The sequence below is a fragment of the Lolium rigidum genome, chromosome 2, assembly GCF_022539505.1.
Source record: "Lolium rigidum isolate FL_2022 chromosome 2, APGP_CSIRO_Lrig_0.1, whole genome shotgun sequence".
In the NCBI taxonomy this organism is placed as follows: domain Eukaryota; kingdom Viridiplantae; phylum Streptophyta; class Magnoliopsida; order Poales; family Poaceae; genus Lolium; species Lolium rigidum.
The window spans coordinates 236,139,082-236,160,123 of record NC_061509.1 but is presented as its reverse complement, the minus strand read 5'-3'; the positions used below and the strand labels follow the sequence as shown (position 1 = coordinate 236,160,123).

The window sequence follows — 21,042 nt, the reverse complement described above, 5'->3', positions numbered from 1 at the left end:
CTCTTCCTACCTAGCCTGTACTCGTCTCTACGCCGAGGAGGTACTTCACACCTCTTCGGACGTGTACCTGCGCTAGAGGAAACGGAAAATATTTCCAGATAAACCAAAAGAGAAACACAGTACCGTGCTCCTCTTCCTACCTAACCCGTAATCGTCTCTACGCCGAGGAGGTACTTCACACCCCTTCGGACGTGTACCTGCGCTAGAGGAAACGCAAAATCTTTCCAGATAAATCAAAAGAGAAACACAGTACCGTGCTCCTCTTCCTACCTAACCTGTACTCGTCTCTACGCCGAGGAAGTACTTCACACCCCTTCGGACGTGTACCTGCGCTAGAAGAAACGCAAAATCTTTCCAGATAAATCAAAAGAGAAACACAGTAACGTGTTCCTCTTCCTACCTAACCTGTACTCGTCTTTACGCCGAGGATGTACTTCACAACCCTTCGGACGTGTACCTGCGCTAGAGGAAACGGAAAATCTTTCCAGATAAACCAAAAGAGAAACACAGTACCGTGCTCCTCTTCCTACAAAACCTGTACTCGTCTCTGCGCCTAGGATGTACTTCACACTCCTTCGGACGTGTACCTGCGCTAGAGGAAACGGAAAATCTTCCCAGAGAAACAAACAGAGAAACTACCTTGTACTCCTCTTGGTTCCGACGCTGTACTCGTCTCTACGCCGAGGAGGTACTTCACACCCCTTCGGACGTGTACCTGCGCTAGAGGAAACGCAAAATCTTTCCAGATAAACCAAAAGAGAAACACGATACCGTGCTCCTCTTCCTACCTAACCTCGTACTCGTCTCTACGCCGAGGAGGTTCTTCACACCCCTTCGGACGTGTACCTGCGCTAGAGGAAACGCAAAATCTTTCCAGATAAATCAAAAGAGAAACACAGTACCGTGCTCCTCTTCCTACCTAATCTGTACTCGTCTCTACGCCGAGGATGTACTTCACAACCCTTCGGACGTGTACCTGCGCTAGAGGAAACGCAAAATCTTTCCAGATAAATCAAAAGAGAAACATAGTACCGTGTTCCTCTTCCTACCTAACCTGTACTCGTCTTTACGCCGAGGATGTACTTCACAACCCTTCGGACGTGTACCTGCGCTAGAGGAAACGGAAAATCTTTCCAGATAAACCAAAAGAGAAACACGAGCACCGTGCTCCTCTTCCTACAAAACCTGTACTCGTCTCTACGCCTAGGATGTACTTCACACTCCTTCGGACGTGTACCGCGCTAGAGGAAACGGAAAATCTTCCCAGAGAAACAAACAGAGAAACTACCTCGTACTCCTCTTGGTTCCGACGCTGTACTCGTCTCTACGCCGAGGAGGTACTTCACACCCCTTCGGACGTGTACCTGCGCTAGAGGAAACGGAAAATCTTTCCAGATAAACCAAAAGAGAAACACGAGCACCGTGCTCCTCTTCCTACCTAACTCGTAATCGTCTCTACGCCGAGGAGGTACTTCACACCCCTTCGGACGTGTACCGCGCTAGAGGAAACGCAAAATCTTTCCAGATAAATCAAAAGAGAAACACAGTACCGTGCTCCTCTTCCTACCTAATCTGTACTCGTCTCTACGCCGAGGATGTACTTCACACCCCTTCGGACGTGTACCTGCGCTAGAAGAAACGCAAAATCTTTCCAGATAAATCAAAAGAGAAACACAGTAACGTGTTCCTCTTCCTACCTAACCTGTACTCGTCTTTACGCCGAGGATGTACTTCACAACCCTTCGGACGTGTACCTGCGCTAGAGGAAACGGAAAATCTTTCCAGATAAACCAAAAGAGAAACACAGTACCGTGCTCCTCTTCCTACAAAACCTGTACTCGTCTCTACGCCTAGGATGTAATTCACACTCCTTCGGACGTGTACCTGCGCTAGAGGAAACGGAAAATCTTCCCGAGAGAAACAAACGAGAGAAACTACCTCGTACTCCTCTTGGTTCCGACGCCGTACTCGTCTCTACGCCGAGGAGGTACTTCACACCCCTTCGGACGTGTACACTGCGCTAGAGGAAACGGAAAATCTTTCCGGATAAACCAAAAGAGAAACACGATACCGTGCTCCTCTTCATACCTAACCTGTACTCGTCTCTACGCCGAGGATGTACTTCACACCCCTTCGGACGTGTACCCACGCTAGAGGAAACGGAAAATCTTCCCGGAGAAACAAACGAGAGAAACTACCTCGTACTCTTCTTGGTTCCGATGCTCGTACTTTTCTCTACGACGAGGATGTACTTCACACCCCTTCGGACGTGTACCTGCGCTAGAGGAAACGCAAAATCTTTCCGAGAGAAACCAAAAGAGAAATACAAGTACCGTGCTCCTCTTCCTACCTAACCCGTACTCGTCTTTACGCCTAGGATGTACTTCACACCCCTTCGGACGTGTACCGCGCTAGAGGAAACGGAAAATCTTTCCGGATAAACCAAAAGAGAAATACGAGTACCGTGCTCCTCTTCCTACCTAACCTCGTACTCGTCTTTACGCCGTGGATGTACTTCACACCCCTTCGGACGTGTACCTGCGCTAGAGGAAACGGAAAATCTTCCCAGAGAAACCAAAAGAGAAACACAGTACCGTGCTCCTCTTTCTACCTAACCTGTACTCGTCTTTACGCCGTGGATGTACTTCACAACCCTTCGGACGTGTACCTGCGCTAGAGGAAACGGAAAATCTTCCCAGAGAAACCAAAAGAGAAACACAGTACCGTGCTCCTCTTTCTACCTAACTCGTACTCGTCTCTACGCCTAGGATGTACTTCACACCCTTCGAACCTGTACTGCGCTAGAGGAAACGGAAATCTTCTGAGACAATAGAAGAGAAACGGAAATCTTCTACGGACAATAGAAGAGAAAACGGAAATCTTTCCGAGAGAATAGAAGAGAAAACGGAAATCTTTCCGAGAGAATAAAAGAGAAAACGGAAACTTTACGAGACAATAAAAGAGAAAATCAAACAGAAACCTTTCCAAAAGAAATAAAATAGAAAAAAAAACAACAAGTTTGATGCGCCAAGGCTGCCAATCTGAGGCGCAGCCGTAGCAATCGCTTCGACATATGGGGGTAACGACAAACGGGGACAACGACATATGTCTGCCATTCATTATGTTTATTAATGTTTGATGCGCCGAAGGCGCCTTGATACGAGGCGAAGCCGAGCCGTAGCAATCGCTTCGATATATGGGGGTAACGACAAACGGGGACAACGACATATGTCTGCCATTCATTATGTTTATTAATGTTTGATGATACGAGGCGAAGCCGAGCCGTAGCAATCGCTTCGATATATGGGGGTAACGACAAACGGGGACAACGACATATGTCTGCCATTCATTATGTTTATTAATGTTTGATGCGCCGAAGGCGCCTTGATACGAGGCGAAGCCGAGCCGTAGCAATCGCTTCGACATATGTCATCTCGTAGCACTCGTTGGAATTAAAAAAAATTGTAATTTGAAAGTGCTACCTCCCTCCCATTAATTCCCCGGAAAACTCACGGCCGGAAAGACAAAGGGAAAAAGCAAAAAAGAAAGTCCCGCCCAATTTTTTGAAAACGTACTGTGCGCGTAAAGGGAAAAAGAAGATTAACGGGTCCGCATATTGTTAACGGGTCTATCGGCGCGTAAAGGGAAAAAACCAAACCCGGAAAACGATTCGCGTCTTTTCCCGGGGACACGTTCCGCGCGCGACACGTGTCGTCGCTAGAGCGCGCGCGGGGGATGGGTTTTTCCCTTCTCAAAGGTCGGCCTTCGTGTAGTGGCACCCGGCAAATTGTAAAAGAAAACCTCGAAGTATACTTGGCCATGTGTCGGACCGAGGAAAGCCCAACGCTGAAAAATCAAGCCCAAGCTCGACCCAGCCCGATCAAATACCCAAAAACCCGTCAGGCCATAGTGTTAAATGCGGTTTTTGGGCAACCCAGGCCTAGCACGCCTCAGCTATCGGGCCAACATTTCCAGGCCCAGGTCTAGCTTTTTCGGGCCGGGCTGCCCATGGCCAGGCTACCTCAAGTCTCGAAGTCAAACAAGTACTCTCTTCGTTTTTCTTTAATTGACTCGGATTTAGTCGGATTTAGTACAAGTTTGTATTAAACCCAAGTCAATTAAAAAGGAACGGAGGGAGTACGATCCAATAATTTCGGCCCAATAGCACATGGAGGTCCATGAAAATTGAAGCCCTAAATCTGAGACTTGTTCCTCTTCCTCGGTTCCTCTCCCAGTCTTGCTCCAGTACTACAGCGAGAGGCGCGGCGCGGAGATGGCGACGAAGCTGAAGGACGTCTTCGGGCAGATACTGGGCAAGGTTCGCCGGATCATCCCCACTAGACGCCCTAATTTACTTCTCCGGAGGTCTCGATCCCCTTTCTTAGTTCCGTTCAGTCGTTCACCTGTGGGAATGACGGGGGTTTCTTTCGCAATTGCAGAGGGGGGAGGCGGTCCGGGAGCTGAATGTCTCCATGCGGGCCAAGGTTCGCAAGAGGCGCGCCATCGCCGGCGCCGCCGCCCTACTCTTCTTCTTGTTTCGGTTGATGGTTTCTTGATCTGGGTGCGCTACTGGTGCTTCAGGGGAACATGACCCAACGGCAGGACACGATGCTCCGGGCCTGCTCGATCTTCACCAACATGAGCTACACCGTGGCCACTTCGCTGGTCGGCTTCACTACATCGTTTGCTGCTGCTCATGGTAAACAACCCCCCATTCGATCTGTGAGGCCGTTAATTGGCTTACAAATTGCAATCGTGCTGAATGAGAAACAGTCGGTTAACCTGTTGCCATAGCTTAGCCTGCAGCGTAAGCTATTTCCACTTCGTAGAGTTGTGCTATGAATTTGAGTGTGTTCTCAAATGATGGAAATTGTGCTTTATTAGAATAAAACTAGAGTGCCATCTGTTTCGAGTCCCCTCTTGATGTCTTCTATGCAAGAGCCAGTCCAGAACAGTTTGTGTTCACAAGTGGAAAATACAGCACCGACACATGGCAACGTTATGGCAATATGATGTTCGGTTTTGCTAAATTTGACTACGTCGCCTGAGGTTTTCTTATGTCTAAGTCTACACCCTGAGCAGTACAGTGTCTCCGCGGAGATTTGTGCAGGGGTTGCGGGACATTAATATTAGACCATATGGCTTGCATCATCTACTTGGTCATAAGAAATTCTTAGTCAACTTATGGACAATCTCAATTGATGTGGTATGTATATAGTAATGTGTAATAGATCTTAACATAATCGTATATGTTAAACGTGCCAAACACTGTAGAAATCATAAAGAGTTGTGCATGTCTAATTCAGTAATTCTCGTTTCCTTACACCAACCATATTATGGTGTGGAGTTATGCCAATAGTAGTATTTATCAAGCATGCACATGGAAACCTACAGTGATTTTTAAATTTTACATCATAAAAATAGAGGTGAGGATATGTAAAAACTGATATACAACTGTTAGATAGTGACAGTTTTCTCCGATGTGCCATGTGCTCTCCGATGAACTGTGTTGTTCAAATTGCAAGATATTCCTCTGTTCCTTTTTCCTGGCCAGTACACACCGTTCTTCTTTTGATATTAACAAGTGCTTGAGCGTACCTGAGAAATTGGTGCCCCATTGCAAAATCTAAAATTAAGCCCTTTGTCTTACCTACTTAGGAAAAGTTAGTGTTCATACCACACTACAATGCTCTCTACTAATTACATCTTGTAAAAATCAGTTGATCTTGGCACCTTAATTTCTAATCTATGTATCTTCATGTGGTATTTTAGCAAATTCACTACTCTTAAGTTCCACCTCAAGACAATTGCGAGAAGACATGAAGCTCTTATCATGGAGTGCAGTGTTGGAAAGTAGACAAAAGATAAAATGTCCAATGACATGCTTGCAATTCATCCAGAAAATCTAGAGCTTCTTTATATCGCAAGAGTGAAAAGTATATGAATGGAAAAACAAATTGACAGCACTACATAACGGTCTTGAAAGAGTCCCATTAAACTTGGGCACATGTAAGGAATCTGTATACATCTAACATTTTTTAAGTATCAGAAACATGCATACATTTTGTGAAGATCCTACCATGGCCTTCAAATAGGTTCTGGGGCAAGATAATAAATACTCCCTCCATCCCATCATATAAGATGTTATTACAAGCAATATAGAGTATAATGGTTGTAATGACATCTTATATTATGGGTCAGAGGGGAGTAAAAAATTACCTGATTTTATACATTTTTTTTAATCTACAGTTTGCGTGTTGCTATTTTTGCTCCGTGTAACCACAATTTACTGGTGAGAACTTGGCAAGAGAAACGTGGACATGAATTGAACCTTTTGCTCTTGGCTGCATCTTCTACACTCAAGTTATCTTATTTTAGTTTAAATTGTACAAACACGCATGATCAAAAACCAAAGCAAGCCTCAGGGCACATAAAATCTCTGGTTATTTGCTGCACAATAATTGAACTAATATTTAAGTTAGCCTAACTAATATATGTACTCAAGAAAAATCGCTGGCCTAATTTCTTGGGAGGCCTGTGTGGGTGCTCACCCTGCACGTGCCATGATACATGCCAAGTGTTGTCAGTAAACAGCGCTATGTATTTTGTCGTTCTTATTACTTAAAAGGATATTGATATGCCTATTTATGTTATTATGTATATGCCTGCAACACCTTGCCTCTGTTACATAAACCATTGTGGCCTGTAGTTTGGGTCGTGTATGGGTCGTTTGATCTTATCTGTATTCTATTAATACGTAAGTGTCTTTTCTTTAGAAGTAACACCTATTTCCTTTCGAATAAATTGAAACAGATTACTTTCAGTGCAAATCAAACTTCTGTGATTAAATTAAGCTGCAAATACTGTCACTGTTGAGCTTCCTGTCAGGGACTTGCTGTTGGTACCACACATGCTTACAAATTTTTCCTGTTTTGCAGTACATAAAATTGTTGGAGGTCAACCTGTGCCTCGACTATTAAGGCTTGGAGTGAGTGCTGGTAAGGCTATGAACCTGGTGCTGGCCCTTGTGCTGGAAGTGGCATTCAAATGCATAGTCAAGCTATATATTTTCCAATTCTTAAAATATACGGTCGATGGTACAACTTTCCGACCATTCCCAGAGCTAGTAAATCTTGGTTTGCCATTTGTATTTCAAATTTTGAAATTTAACTGATATTGATTTAGCACTTGCTTGGAATTGGAAACTGGGTACACAATAAGAATATGTACCAGTTATTGGACTTCTTCAAGGTTGCTTTCGTAATTCATATTGCAGAAATTCTAGTTGGAAGGGCACGTGTTGGCTTCTCCCAGTTTTGTGCCTTATATACCCTCTGTTTACTGTAAAAACGACTTGGCTTAGTTGAGGAAGCATGCAGTTTTTTAGACACAGGCATCAGTAGATGATCGGCCAAAAGATTTAAATTAAATTGAACCTTCTAGCTGCTAGACTATTTTTCCTGGCCTGACAGAAAAATGGGTCTAGTGAATGACCTTGGTTTACTACCTTCAAAATTATTGGGTGAATTGATTCTTGTTTGTTCTTGTGCGTGCACTAAACATTTTTCTAGCGGAATGATAATCTGATGAACGATATTCCAGGTGCTGGTTTGATTGCAGGGCAGATGGTGTACTATAGATCGTTGCATACATGTACTTTATACTTATTGAACAAGGGAGATGAACGGTTGAAAACAGAGTTATCTACTATGTGCGGTTTGTGAAGTCACGATACTTTACTTTTGCTGTGTCAGGTGTACTAGCTAGCTAACTGCTTGTTTCACTTGCAGAATACTTACTAAGCATAGTGATGAGAAATCATCGGTTGAAGCAGTACGGAGGCATTTTTATGCCGAGGAGCTCTACACTGATCAGCATAAACTAGAGTTCAGGTGGATCCCACGTAACATGTATATTGACGGCACCTACGTGGAAAGGCAGGAGACTGAAGCAAACAACTCGGCAGATAAGGCCAAAACAATATCTGCCGAGACAACGGTAAAAAACGTAAGTTATAACTAATCTTGAAGTTTATCAGAACTCAAAACACAAAGAGGCATCCTTGTTTTATGGAGGGAAATCTATGCATCTTTTTGCATGCAAAAGCTTATGCCTTTTTTGCATTATACTCAACAGAAGTAAAATCACAACATCATTTTATGTTCATGTTTGTAGACATCATTTGGGAATCTCATGGAGGACCCACTGGCCTGTATACTGGGTTTTCCAGACAACATGGAGAATCAGGATGATAATACCCCTAAGCGCACAACTACTATACTCAGGAAAAGGGATTTGCGAGCTCGGAGGAGAAGACATCGACATCATCATCAGCATGCAACATTGTGAAGGTCCGATTGGATCACTTCTGTACTTGGACCAGAGATACTTGCTGGTCCAACATTACCACTTCCATTTGACAATTTCGGAAAACACAATCTGGATATCTATACCTAATAATAAAGGAGCTAAGGTTTCTGCCAAATTTTTCGTCCAACAATTTTTGGGACCGTTTTGCCCTCCCACCAAATCACATATTACATAGACATGCCACGTACCGGTTTGGTTCTTCTCTTTCCCCGCACGCGAGAAACCCAGTCTTCCCTGCTCGATTTCCCCAATCCACACAGCGCCGGCACGTCCACAGCCTTGAGCACGTCCCCCATCCTCTTGCTTCGTGTGAGGCTTCTTCTCAGTTTGCCTCGCGGATCGGGTGCAGTTGAGCACCCGAGACTGCGGGCGGCCTCTCTCCGCTCAGGTCGTCCCCTATCTTGGAAGGCGTACATGAACCTTCCCTGGATCCGTCGACGATCTCGTGTGGAGGAGCAGGCGGCAGCCGCCGGGGAGGCCACGCGGAGCCGCGCGAGGCGCCATCTGCAGAGGAGGTAGGATGCAAAGTTGGGGGGCGAGCTCGACTAGAGGGTGGAGGGGATCAGGACGGCCACGAGAGGGAAGGTAGCCGGAGGTCTGCAGCTTGCGCTAGATCTCGACAGCGATACATGACCGCGCAGGAAGGATGGCGGGGAGGTACGGGAAGGTCTTGAGCAACCGGTGGATTCGAGCCTCTCCCTAGCAGCTCTCGAGCATGGAGAATAATCACGAACTGTTCGATCTAGCAGCTCAAAATCCATCACGGTGAGACAACTAAATCATCTCAGCTCAGGTGCGGTGGCCTGCGCCAAGATCATCTCCATTCTCCACGAACGCCTACGGTCCAATAATTTTCTGGCTCGACCTCAATTTCCGGTAAAGAAAAGAAGAAGCGAGAGGGAACTGACAAGGAAACTACAAGCTGTGGTTTACGACGGGAGCGGATAAAGGCATAAAGCTGTGTATTCCAGCCACTCTTGAAAAGAGGATTTCTACCTCTTAACTCTGAAAATTCTTTTAAAACTAATTTAAAATAGTTTTCAAATTGAATGAAGTTTGACGAAGAATTTCAGCACTTTGGCCAAAATGAAAACCGAAATGACTGAAATTCACTTAATTACAGTGATTTTGGTAGTAGCCAAAATATTTCCGAAACTGTAAACCATGGTAGCTTCTAGCTATCACTGTTGCTATGGAGATAATTTTGGTACATATGGTAATAAATGTTTTTAGATGGTACTTTAGATTGAATTCAGCTATATATTTCTTTTAGATGCACTTGTTTTCGCTATATGGATATGCTACAATTTTCCGTAGTAGAATTTGATTTTCCGATAAATTTGGTTCTACTTTAAAAATTGAGTAGAATTTGGTCACCTTTGTTCTACATTTCGATTTTTGGTTTGTGCTTGTCAACCGAATTTTATTAACTATTACTACCTCTGCATTATACTTCTGCATTATTAACTATTACTACGTCTGGTCGGTAATAATCAACGCGGGCGCATGCTAATCAACATGCATGCAAGAGAACAAGTCCAAGTTGATTAAAAACGACTAGAGTGAGTACATATGTAAAAGTGAAAAGCAGTTGCATTCAACCTAGCGGGTCACATGATGAAGATGTCAACAACATTGTTACCGAATACTCCCTTCGTGCAGAAATGTAAGATGATTTAGATATTTTTAAACTAGACTAGATACAAACTAAAAAACCTATATATTAAAAATAGACTAAATTTAAACGAAAGTGAGTGAACCTATAAAAAAGCTAAAACATCTTACATTTCTGCACGCATGGAGTAGATTCAAATCTTTAGCCAAAAGTTGATATTTTCTCTCCCGGTGCAACGCACGGGCAGTTTTCCTAGTATTCTATAAAGAAACAATGGGAGTCTGAGTTCCATTATGCTGCAATTTATTTCATGTGGTGGACAATGCCAGTAGGCTTTTCTCTTGTTCTTTTCATTGCACTAACTCAGCACGCCACCTATTGTACCGTGAACCGTAGAATGTACTGTACCATGCACTTTAGTGCCCAATCCGGATAGTCCATTGTAGAACCAATGGCTTGAAATCATATCCAAGAGTCAGAGCATCTCCACTCGTTTGTTTGGCCTCCCCACGTCGAAATCCGGACAAAACAACCGCCGGATTGGATGAAATAAAGTCGCGTGGAGAACCATATTTCCAGTCGTCCACCGGAGTTCGCCGGACATAGTCGAAATTCAAACAAATCGTCGTCCTACTACAAAGACGGCTAGTTGATCGGCAAAAGGATCAGCCACAGATCGGGGCGTCCGCAGTCCCGCCTGGCACGGCGTTGTCCGACGGCCCAGTTTCCTCACACGCCGTGGTCGAAGCGGCGGCCGACGTCGCAGCGGCGGCAGTCGACATCGTAGACGGTGAGGAAGACGAGGTAGGAGCCGGAGACGAAGAAGAACTGGCCGGAGTGGGCCGGAGGATGTCGGTGCGATGGTCCTCGTACCAAATCCTCGTCTCCTCGTCCATCAGGGCCGTGTTGCCGCCCATCAGAAACGCCAAGTCTGTGTTCCTCTTCTTCGCCGCCGCCGTCGTCTTCAGCAGGGCGATCCGGGCGCCTTGGTTAGCGAGCATCTCCCTCCACCTACCGTCGAACTTGCCGTCCCTCCCGGCAGCGTGCGTCCTCACGTCGGCCAAGCACTTGTCAAACGACGCCTGCATCCTCTCGGCGGGATGGCCCATCTTTTTGAGGTCTTTCAGCTTCTTCTGGCCGAGTTCCGGGCGGCCATCCGACGAGGCAGGCGCCGGAGCGTCGGGTTGTACTGTTCGGTCTTGCTCTCGGAGAGGTTCTTGCGGGTTTCCGCTCACTTCTCGCACTTCTCGATGCGGGAGAAGACGTTCTTGAACGTCAAGCCGGTGTCGTCATGGTACATGTCGAAAGCACGGCGCATCTAGGGAAAAAGAGGACGGCGAGACGGGTCAGTTCACGGCGATCACTACACAGGCAGACACGGCGAGGACAGCTAACCTTTTGTTCGAAATCGGCGCCGCTCACTGGGCGAGTCTCGATCTCCTCCTGTATGCCGTGCCATTTGCTGCACGTCGTCTATATGATCCCCCAATGGGTGCTCATGGCCTTGTCTCCCCGGTTCATGATCGTCTTGTTTAAGTTGATCGACGAGCTTGCGTTCGTCGAACGCCTGCTTCACTCGAAGCCAATACGTGTCATACGACTGATTGGCCCCGGTTATGCCGTTCATGGACACTATCATCCAAGCTTCGGCGAGGCACTCCTCTTCCTTCGGCGTCCATTTGATACGCGGTTCGGCAGGCGGCGAGTCCTTCTTCCTCTTCTTCTTTCCCTTCGTCAGGTTGTCGTCGGCGACCTCGGTTTGAGTTGGTTCTTCTTCTTCTTCTTCGACGGCTTGGCTTCCGTCGGCCACATCTTCCACCCAGTCATTGCGCGCCGCGACAGCTGCCGTCGCCCTCGCCTCCTCTTGCGTGAAGAACATCGGGCTCGCAGCGGCGGCCATGGAGCCGGAGTTGATCATCTCTTGGATCACCTCGTCGTTCGGCGCCGCCATCGCACCGAACGGGAGTGGCCCTCGTCGCAGGGCTGGCGAGATGCCCTCGTGCTGGTTCTCGTTCAGGTTGCCGACGGCGAGCTCGGGCGGCGACGGCGTGAACCTGGACGTTTGGCCGTAGGTGGCCTCTTGGAACATGGCAGGCAACGACGGCGAGAAGCTCGAAGGGGAGAAAGTCGACGGGGAACTGCTAGTACCTTGCATCGGCCATTGGCTGGGGAACATGGCGGCGCCGCCGCCGCGAGCATAGCCCATGCTCATGGCCATGGAGATCTTCCTCGCTTGTTCGTCTTGGGCGGCCGCTGCCGCCCTCTTCGCGGAGAGTTTTTTCTCCCTCTCCGCCCTGCCGCTTGTTTCGACCTGGCGCCGGAGCTCGTCCGCCGCCCACTGTGCGTTGGACATGCCCGGCGGCCGCTCCTTCGGCGCCCGCGGCTTCCTCGCCTTCGGCGGCATGGTGGTGGACGAGAAGACGGGGAGGAGAATGGAGATGCCTATCCACAAATTCAGCGGGAGAGAATGGGGATATGCAAGCAAATTGGTGGGAAATGGACAGGATTTGGCTTTCCTGTCGCTGACTACGAGGGTCCACACGACGTTTCGCGCCAAATTCTTTCGTCCGGATTCCCCGAGCGCGCCTTGGGGGACCGGGGATGGCGTGGGCTCGCCGGATGGATGAAGGGCCAAATCCGGACGAAAACGAAGAACCGGGGTCGCGACTGGGCCGAATTTCGTCATCCGGATGGGAAAAACGGCGCTCGGGAGCCTCGTCGGGGAGACGAGTGGGGATGCTCTTAGGCTACTGTAATCCGTAGAGAGGAAAGGAGAACAAATACAGAATAACTGAACAAGACTGCGGTGATGAGGCCACATTCAAACAGAGATCCACGCTTGATGAACAAAAGCAACTGGATTCAGGAACACTGGATGAACAAAAGGAGCTGGATTCAGGAACACTGGATGAACAAACGGAGCTGGATTCAGGGTGTATTCGTTCTTCCAACAACTGTACTTAGTTGAATTTGCTAGAGAACAAGATGATGTGGTTGTCTTGTTCGAATACAATTATACAAATCTCTTCCGGTCTGTGACTCGGATCTGAATCATATTCCTACCTGTGTGAACACTACATGTCTGATGCAAATGATTTCTACTGCACAGAAGAATAGCTTGTCTCTGATGATAATTTAACATTCCAGACGAACAAAATCAACCAGGGTACATCAGACGAAACATCCATTCCATGAAACAAGCTAAACAGAATCAGTAATAAAGCATGGAATAGCTCACGAAAATATCTGTCTGCCAGCATCGCTCAACACATTCAGCAGAAATTGTGAGTCCTAACATGATCAGCAATAGGCCAAAGCTAAATAGATAAACCATACAGAAGTGCATTTGAGCAACACTCGTCTTTTGCATCAACTTTCTGAAGGTCGTCATGCAAATAAAACCAGGAAGTCTGACCAAAAAACACAAGCCAATGATCCAAAACGTTGCCTTTCGCTGAAGGTAGAGACTGCAACAGAGGACTAACCATGTGTTTCCCTAGAATAAGCTGATCGCCCAATGAACTCAAAAAGGCCCCTGGTGGAGAACATCTTTCTAATCTTCAGTAAGCAGTAAGCACCAGCCCTTCTCCTTAAAAACTGCACCCGCCAAGAGCAACAGCACACGTGAACGGGTCCTTTGTAGAGAAATCAGATCCTGTTTTGAAGTTCAACAACCACTTGTCTTCACCTGCTGGAAGTGCACTCTCCAAGAGTAACAGCGAACACTCTCGGCTGGCCCATTTTGTAGAAAACAGAGGTTTCACTTTGGAGTTTGCCTCGGCAACTGAAGCGAAACTTCCCTTGTTGAACACAATCACAAGCTTTGTCAGCATCCTTGCACTCTCCAGGAAGAACTTGAGGAAGGAGAGCTCGCCCCGCTCCCCACGGAAGCCATAAAAGACCATCAGCTTAATGTGTGACTGCACACATTCGATAGCACCGACCTCCTGCCAGAACTTGTTGCTCAGCCTGCCAGTGGGCTGATAGGTCTCCCTGGACTGTAAATTGGTTAAATGAATTAGAAACTTCAGCTCATCTCAAAGAAAAAATTTAAAAACTTTGGCTCCAGATCAAAGCATTAGCACTTTAGCAGTAGTCATCGATGATGATAGTGCCCAAAGATGGAAATTGGTGCCAAGTTAAGCGATTGTGGTGTCACCTCAAGATGAAGTGTCTCGACATTGGGAAAGCATCTGAGGAAGCTGGGCAACATCTTAGCATTGTTGCGGATGGAAAAGTAGACTCTTAAGCCGAGGATCTTGACGCTTGGGACCGTGGTGTTCGGACTCGCCCTTGTCCCAGCCTGCAAAATGCACCCACTTTTGTGAGACAAGTTCATACATTTACATAAACATACAGTGTGGAATTGAAAAAAACATGGCATCGCTTTATGCACCTTGATGATGGTGTTGCCGACCTGTAGCGTGTGCCGCTCCGGTTCCAAATAGCCAAGTATGCTTAGAGAGGGGGCATGCCCAATCTTGACCAACCTGGGCAAGTCATCTCGGACTGTTGATGACCAGATGATGAGCCTCTGGAGGTGTGGTGCATTCTTGACTGCGATGTTGAGATCAATGCCTTCGATGATCTGCACGCACCGGAGGCTGCGGCTGACGAGATCTAGGTGCTTGACAAAAACGTTCGCTTGGATGCATAGGATCTCCAGCACAGGGCTCCTGGAAAGGAGGAACTCCATGTCCTCCCGCCTCAGCATGGCCACGAAGCAGAGCCCCAGCTCGCGGAGGCGCGGGAATGCCACAGCGCACCGGATGGCGGTCGTGTCAGGGAACTGGAAGACGCCAAGGTACAGGCGGGTGAGGGTTGCCATGCCGAACACGGTGGGCGGGAGGGGCGTGTCGAGCGGCCACGGGCGGTTGGCCAGCACGAGCTCCCCGACGCCCTTCACGGCGAGGAGATGGAGCCACCGCGCGAGCAGGTCCGGGTACTCCTCCAGGCCGCTGCAGACGAGGTGGACGCAGCGGAAGGGGCCCGGGTGAGCGTCCAGGATGTCGGAGACGGCGTAGGCGACCCGCCGCGCGTCAGCGCGCGCGTCCTGCAGGCCCGAGTCGCCTCCGACGGTGAGGAGGTCGGAGTCGATGAGGACGAGAGGGGCGTAGCGCCAGACGCCGCGCCAGCGGCAGGAGAGCGCGGCGGTGCGCGCGCCGTCCTTCACGGGGAGGCGGGAGACGATGTCGCCGAGGATCTTGTCGGGGAGGTCGCTGATGCGGTCGACGCCGTCCTCGGGTGGGGGGAGAAGGGCGGCGTGGTAGGAGACGACGGGCGGAGAGGGGAGGACGGAGTGGACGCAGGAGAGCAGGGTGACGATGTGCGCATCTAGTCCTTCTGTGACTACGCCGCACTCCCGCTGCTGGGCCTCCGACGCCGCGTCCATGGGGAAGGGCCGCACGCGGCTGTTCAGGGCCGCCGCCGCAAGGCTTCCCTCGGGCGGCGCTCCGGCACACCGGGGTCCGTGCGAGCACCTACACCGAGGTCCTTGGTGCGCGTGGTACATTGGGACTGGTGATCGCCGCCGCCGCCGCTGCCGGAGTAGCTGACGAGGGTTTCGGATTTGGGGGTTTTGCTTGGGAATGCCGTGCCTTTTGGCAGAGAAGATACCACCCAATGGAAGCAGATTTGATGCACTGAGCACCACCAGTGTTTCAGTTTTTAAAATATTTAAAAATTGTAAATATATGTTTCAAAAATATCACATTTATTCCACGAATGACTAAATATCCGTGCAAAGTTTCGGTAAAAATCACATTGTATTTTAAGCTACAGGAAAAAAACAAATTTGTGGCTACATATAGGGGTAAAAAAAATTGTCCGAAATTTTTCTTTTTTGTATAGATCAAAATATAACTTATTTTTCTCCAAAATTCCAACCATACCATCGGAATGTTTATATTTATGTGGGTATTTAATTTCAAATATTTCGGAATTGAAAAAATATGATTATAAAAATTAGGAGCGGTACTCATGTGCCAAAAACACTTTTCTCCCACTACTCCACTTCTCTTTTTATTATTAGGAAGAGAAGATGTGGAAAGTGCTTTTAGCACCCGAGCCCCAGTCGCTATTTTAAAAAATCAAAAGACATTTTTACAAGTTATCAGGAAATTTGAGAATAACTCAGTGATACACGGTCATGCAAAATCTTAACCCAATTATTTTTTATGCTAGACAAAAATGAAAAAATATGATATGTTTTGGAGATTGAAAATGAACTGCTTAGATCTACACTTTTTCCAATTTTGTGTAGCTCAGAGTATAAAGTATTTGAAATTGATATTTTACACGTTTGTGAATTACATCATTTACATACGTGCGATTTTTTTTTAGAATCTTCTGAAACTCGAAAATATGATTTTGATTTTTTGTAAAAAAACGAGATAGTACTCCTACCACGAATAACTCCCTCAAGTTTAATCACAAATTTAACTGACGTGTCAAAATTTTATGTTGTTAAATTCATACTACCAACTTGATGTAGTATTTGTTGGTGGCTGTTTGGTGTGCTCGTTTTTTTGGATCTTAGCACGATAACTTCTCGTTTAGTACAACAAGCTTTATTATGATAAGCTTTGTTCAGTTTCAGTGATGGAGGAGCGAGGGTGATGCGCATTGGGTTCATGCTAGTGTTTATAGTTGTCGCTAGGTGGTTGAGTACCTATTTATATTTTTTATTACTCCATTCGTTTCGAATTAATTGACTCAATTTTGTTTACACACAGATATATCTAGATGTGTTTGTTGACTATTTTAGATGTGTTTGTTAACTAGATATATCTATATCTAGATAAGGTTGAGTTAATTAATATGAATCGGATGAGTACTTTTTAAGTAGTCAGTGTGGTAATCCTCCCTCTTGGGCTAGTCCTTAAAACATGTACACACATCGAATCAACTGATTTATAGTACACATAACAGCAGAACAACTCTCAAAAAAACAGCAGAATACCTTATAAAGACAACATGAGATAGCTTAGCTCTGATGATAATTTGACAATTCAAGACGAGCGAAATCAACCAGGGTACATCAGATGGAACACACGTTCCATGGAACAAACTAAAGGAAATTCGTAAAGCATGAAATAGCCCACGAGTATATCTCTGTCTGCCAGCATCAAGCAACACATTCAGCAGAAACTGTGAGTTCTAACATGGTCAACGAGAGGCCAAAGCTCAATAAACAAACAGCAGGAAACTGCATTTGAGCAACACTGTCTTTTGCACCAACTTCTGAAGGTCGTCTTGCGAATAAAACGAGCAACTCTGACCAAAAAAAACACAAGCCAAAGGTCACAAACAGAGACTCGCACGCAGAGACTGCTGCTACAGAGCATTTTCTTTTCCGCCGGGGGAAAGAAACTAAATTAAGCCACAAAAGATTTAGGTTTACAATCGAAGGCAATCACCATGGCGACTTCCTGGAGTATATCCCTGAGCCAAAGCTTTGTTCTACCTTGTAACCTACCTAGTCTAGCGAGTTCACGGCTTACAGTGTTTGCCTCACAGCTTGCCTTTACAATGCTAGCATCTATTTGCCTAATCAAATCACGAATATCACTAATCCTGAACGTGTACGCTGAAGTGTTCGGAGTAGATTCCTCGATCATCTCTACAGCTACTGCAACAGAGCATTAACAATGCATTTCCCTAGAAAAGCTGATCACCCGCTGAACTCAAAAGAGCCCCTGGTAGAAACTCAAAAACCTCTTTTCCAATCTTCAGTGAATACAAGGCCTTCTCCTTAAAAATGGCACCCACCAAGAGCAGCAGCGCACGCAAACGGGTCCCTTGTAGAGAAATCAGATCCTGTTTTGAAGTTCAGCAACCACTTGTCTTCACCTTCTTGAAATGCACTCTCCAAGAGCAACAGCGAACAGTCTTGGCTGGCCCATTTTGCAGCAAACAGAGGTTGCACTTTGGAGTTCACCTCAGTCAATGAAGTAAAACTTCGCTTGTTATAGATAATAACCAGCTTTGCCAGCATCGGTGCGCTCTCCAGGAAGTACTTGAGGAAGGAAAGCTCGCCCCGCTCCCCTCGGAAGCCATAGAAGATCATCAGCTTAATATGTGACTGCACACATTTGATGGGACCAACCTCCTGCCAGAACTTGTAGCTCAGCTTGCCAGTGGGCTGATAAGTCTCCTTGGACTGTAGATTAGTTAATGAGTTTGAAATTTCAGCTCATGTCAAACAGAAAGTAAAAAACTTTGGCTCTAGATGGAAGCATTAGCAATATAGATTGATGATGCTAGTGCCCAAAGATGGAATTGATGCCAAGTTAAGCAAGAGTGGTGTCACCTCAAGATGAAGCGTCTCAACATTGGGGAAGCATCTGAGGAAGCTGGGCAGCATCTTAGCATTGTCGCGGATGGCAAAGTAGACTCTTAAGCCGAGGATCTTGACGCTTGGGACCATGGTGCTTGGACTAGCCCTTGTCCCAGCCTGCAAAATGCACCCATTTTTGTGAGACCAGATCACACATGTACATAAACATACATTGTGGAATTGAAGAATGGAAACTTGACATCGTTGTACGCACCTTGATGACAGTGTTGCGGATCTCTAGTGTGTGCCTCTCCGGTTCCAAATAGCCAATTACGCTTAGCGCAGGGGCATGGCCAATCTTGACCAACCTGGGCAAGTCATCTTGGATCAAGGATGACCAGATAATGAGCCGCTCGAGATGTGGGGCGTACTTGACTGCGATGTTGAGATCAATGCCTTCGATGATCTGCACACACCGGAGGCTGCGACTGACAAGATCTAGGTGGTTCACAAGCATGTTCCCCTGGATGCAGAGGATCTCCAGCACAGGGCTCCTGGCAAGGATGAAATCCATATCCTCCCGCCTCAGCATGGCCACCCAGCAAAGGCCGAGCTCGCGGAGGTAGGGGAATGCCACGGCGCACCGGAGGCCGGTCGTGTCAGGGAACTTAAAGACGCCGAGATACAGGCGGGTGAGGGCTGCCATGTCGAACAGGGTGCGCGGGAGGGGCATGTCGAGCGGCCACGGGCGGTTGACGAGGGCGAGGTCCTGGACGCCCTTGGAGGCGAGGAGCTGCAGCCAGAACGCGAGCACCTCGGGGTACTGCCCCAGGTAGCTGCCGATGAGGTGGACGCAGCGGAAGGGGCCCGGATGGGCGTGGAGGATGCAGGAGACGGCGGACGCGACCCGGTGCGCTGCATCAGCGCACGCAACCTGCAGGCCCGAGCCGCTTCCGACGGGGAGGAGGTCGGAGTCGATGAGGACGAGCGGGGTGGAGCGCCAGACGCCGCGCCAGCGGCAGGACAGCGCGGCGGTGCGCGCGCCGTCCTTGACGGGGAGGCGGGAGACGATGTCGCGGAGGATCTTGTCGGGGAGGTCGCTGATGCGGTCGCCGCCGTCCAAAGGTGGGGTGAGAAGGGATGCAGAGAGGGCTGCGTGGCCGGAGACGGCGGGCGGAGAGGGGAGGACGGAGTGGACGCGGGAGAGCAGGGTGACGATTTTAGCATCCAGTCCTCTGGTGACCACGCCAACTCCCCGCAGCTGGGCCTCCGTCGCTGCGTCCATGGGGAAGGGCCGTACGCGGCTGTTCAAGGCCGCCGCCGCAAGGCCTCCGTAGGGCGGTACTCCGGAACACCGGGCTCCATGGGGGCACCTACACCGAGGCCCTTGGTGTTCGTAGTACATGCTGCCGGAATGGCGGAATGGCAGGAGCCGACGCGATTGAGATTGGAGGGTTTGGGGATTTGGGGTTTTTCCCAAGAAGAAGCCGCAGCACCGGCTCCGGACAGACAGATCCGCCGCGCCTACAGCACGCTACGGGAGAGGGACCAACGCGGCGGGACACCGGCGGCGAGGAAGTGAACGGAGAAGGGGAGTACCGGAGTAGGGTGGGGATGGCTGGGTGGGCCTCCGAACGGGAAGAGCTCGGTCCTTTCGGGAGGCCGCGCGTCGGGGACGAACAAAGGGAGGAGCTTGGGGACGTCGCGGAGATCGTACCGCGGCCGGACGAGGTGTGACGGCGGCGGCCGCGCCGGCGATGTCACGGACCGCTCGGGCTAGGGTTTCGGGCGGCCGGCTGGGGCCCTTCTCTCCATGCCTATGGGAGCTGGCTTCGCCTGGGATGGAGGCGCGCCCGGCGCCACCGAGGAAATCCTCCGCCGCGGTGGTCGGCGCTGGGTAGGTCAGTAGGTGAACGCGGTGGTCGGAGCTTCTCTCTGTGGGTGGACGGTGGTTCTGTTCGAAGTTGTGCTGAACAGCGCTTTGGTTTCAGTTCAGATGTGTACAGGGGTAAAACAGGAAATTTTAAATTGTTTAATCCACAAAAGAAATACTCACTCACTTCTAAGACATTTCAGAATTTTTCTATATAAAAGCCGATGGCTTTTGACTTCACCACATTGAACAGGACACTGTTCACGACGTGCATATGAACAGTGCTACACTCAGTTTTTCTTTACACTTTCTTTTCGACATTTTTCCTAACATTTTGCAGGATATTTTTTGCAGTGATAGTGATTTTTTGCAGTAATACGTCACTACACATATTCAACTTTTGTAGTAATTTTCTCACCGATGTCAACTACCAAACATACCTTACTACTTAATACTAATTCTTGCATGGTGCATATTCCGCGACGATTATTTATAGTTGCCAACAGTGACCTTTCGTATTAATTCATCCGTATAAATATTCAACTTATGCAATGATTTTTCACCGGTGCATAATTCTTCGGTGGTACCAACATTTGCCGCTTTTTTATCCCGTTAAAATAATATTATGCCCTAGGTAGCATAAAAAAATATACTTACACCACCTTCCATCGCCTACTTTGCCCAGGATAATATTATTACCTTCTTCTACTGCACCTTTAGAAAGGCATTATTTATGTGCCGCAGTAATTTATCCGTATAAATATTCAACTTTTACAGTACATTTTTCACGTGATGCTGTCAACTAAAAAAAATAAACCGTTAATTACTTAATAGTGATAAGGCCCATATTTTTGTGATAGTAATTTCTCAACGGCACACAAACGTTGTAAATTTTACATGAAACTT

The 21,042-nt window shown here is 47.8% G+C and overlaps 3 protein-coding genes across 4 annotated transcripts; 1 reads left to right on the top strand and 2 right to left on the bottom strand.

Moving 5' to 3' along the window:
* The first annotated feature begins 4,211 nt into the window (after positions 1 to 4,211).
* LOC124688357 lies at positions 4,212 to 8,485 on the top strand. Of its 2 annotated transcripts, XM_047222044.1 has the most exons (7): positions 4,212 to 4,318; positions 4,440 to 4,484; positions 4,582 to 4,699; positions 6,939 to 6,998; positions 7,603 to 7,711; positions 7,791 to 8,007; positions 8,176 to 8,485. In XM_047222044.1, the coding sequence occupies exons 1-7, from the start codon at positions 4,274 to 4,276 to the stop codon at positions 8,347 to 8,349; spliced, it is 768 nt and encodes a 255-aa protein (XP_047078000.1). In that variant the 5' UTR covers positions 4,212 to 4,273; the 3' UTR covers positions 8,350 to 8,485. The 2 variants fall into 2 exon arrangements, with proteins under 2 accessions (XP_047078000.1, XP_047078001.1); XM_047222045.1 differs by lacking the exon at positions 8,176 to 8,485 and having other exon boundaries at positions 7,603 to 7,716; positions 7,791 to 7,995.
* A 4,743-nt stretch (positions 8,486 to 13,228) lies between these two features.
* LOC124690671 (putative F-box/FBD/LRR-repeat protein At5g44950) lies at positions 13,229 to 15,497 on the bottom strand. The gene is made up of 3 exons (XM_047224029.1): positions 14,382 to 15,497; positions 14,145 to 14,288; positions 13,229 to 13,983 (listed from the first exon to the last, which is right to left on the bottom strand). Exons 1-3 carry the CDS (start codon positions 15,495 to 15,497, stop codon positions 13,576 to 13,578), a joined length of 1,668 nt encoding a protein of 555 aa, XP_047079985.1. The 3' UTR covers positions 13,229 to 13,575.
* Positions 15,498 to 17,735: 2,238 nt separating this feature from the next.
* LOC124690670 (F-box/FBD/LRR-repeat protein At1g51370-like) lies at positions 17,736 to 19,548 on the bottom strand. Its single transcript, XM_047224028.1, has 3 exons — positions 18,538 to 19,548; positions 18,297 to 18,440; positions 17,736 to 18,146 (listed from the first exon to the last, which is right to left on the bottom strand). The coding sequence occupies exons 1-3, from the start codon at positions 19,546 to 19,548 to the stop codon at positions 17,739 to 17,741; spliced, it is 1,563 nt and encodes a 520-aa protein (XP_047079984.1). The 3' UTR covers positions 17,736 to 17,738.
* Positions 19,549 to 21,042: the final 1,494 nt, after the last annotated feature.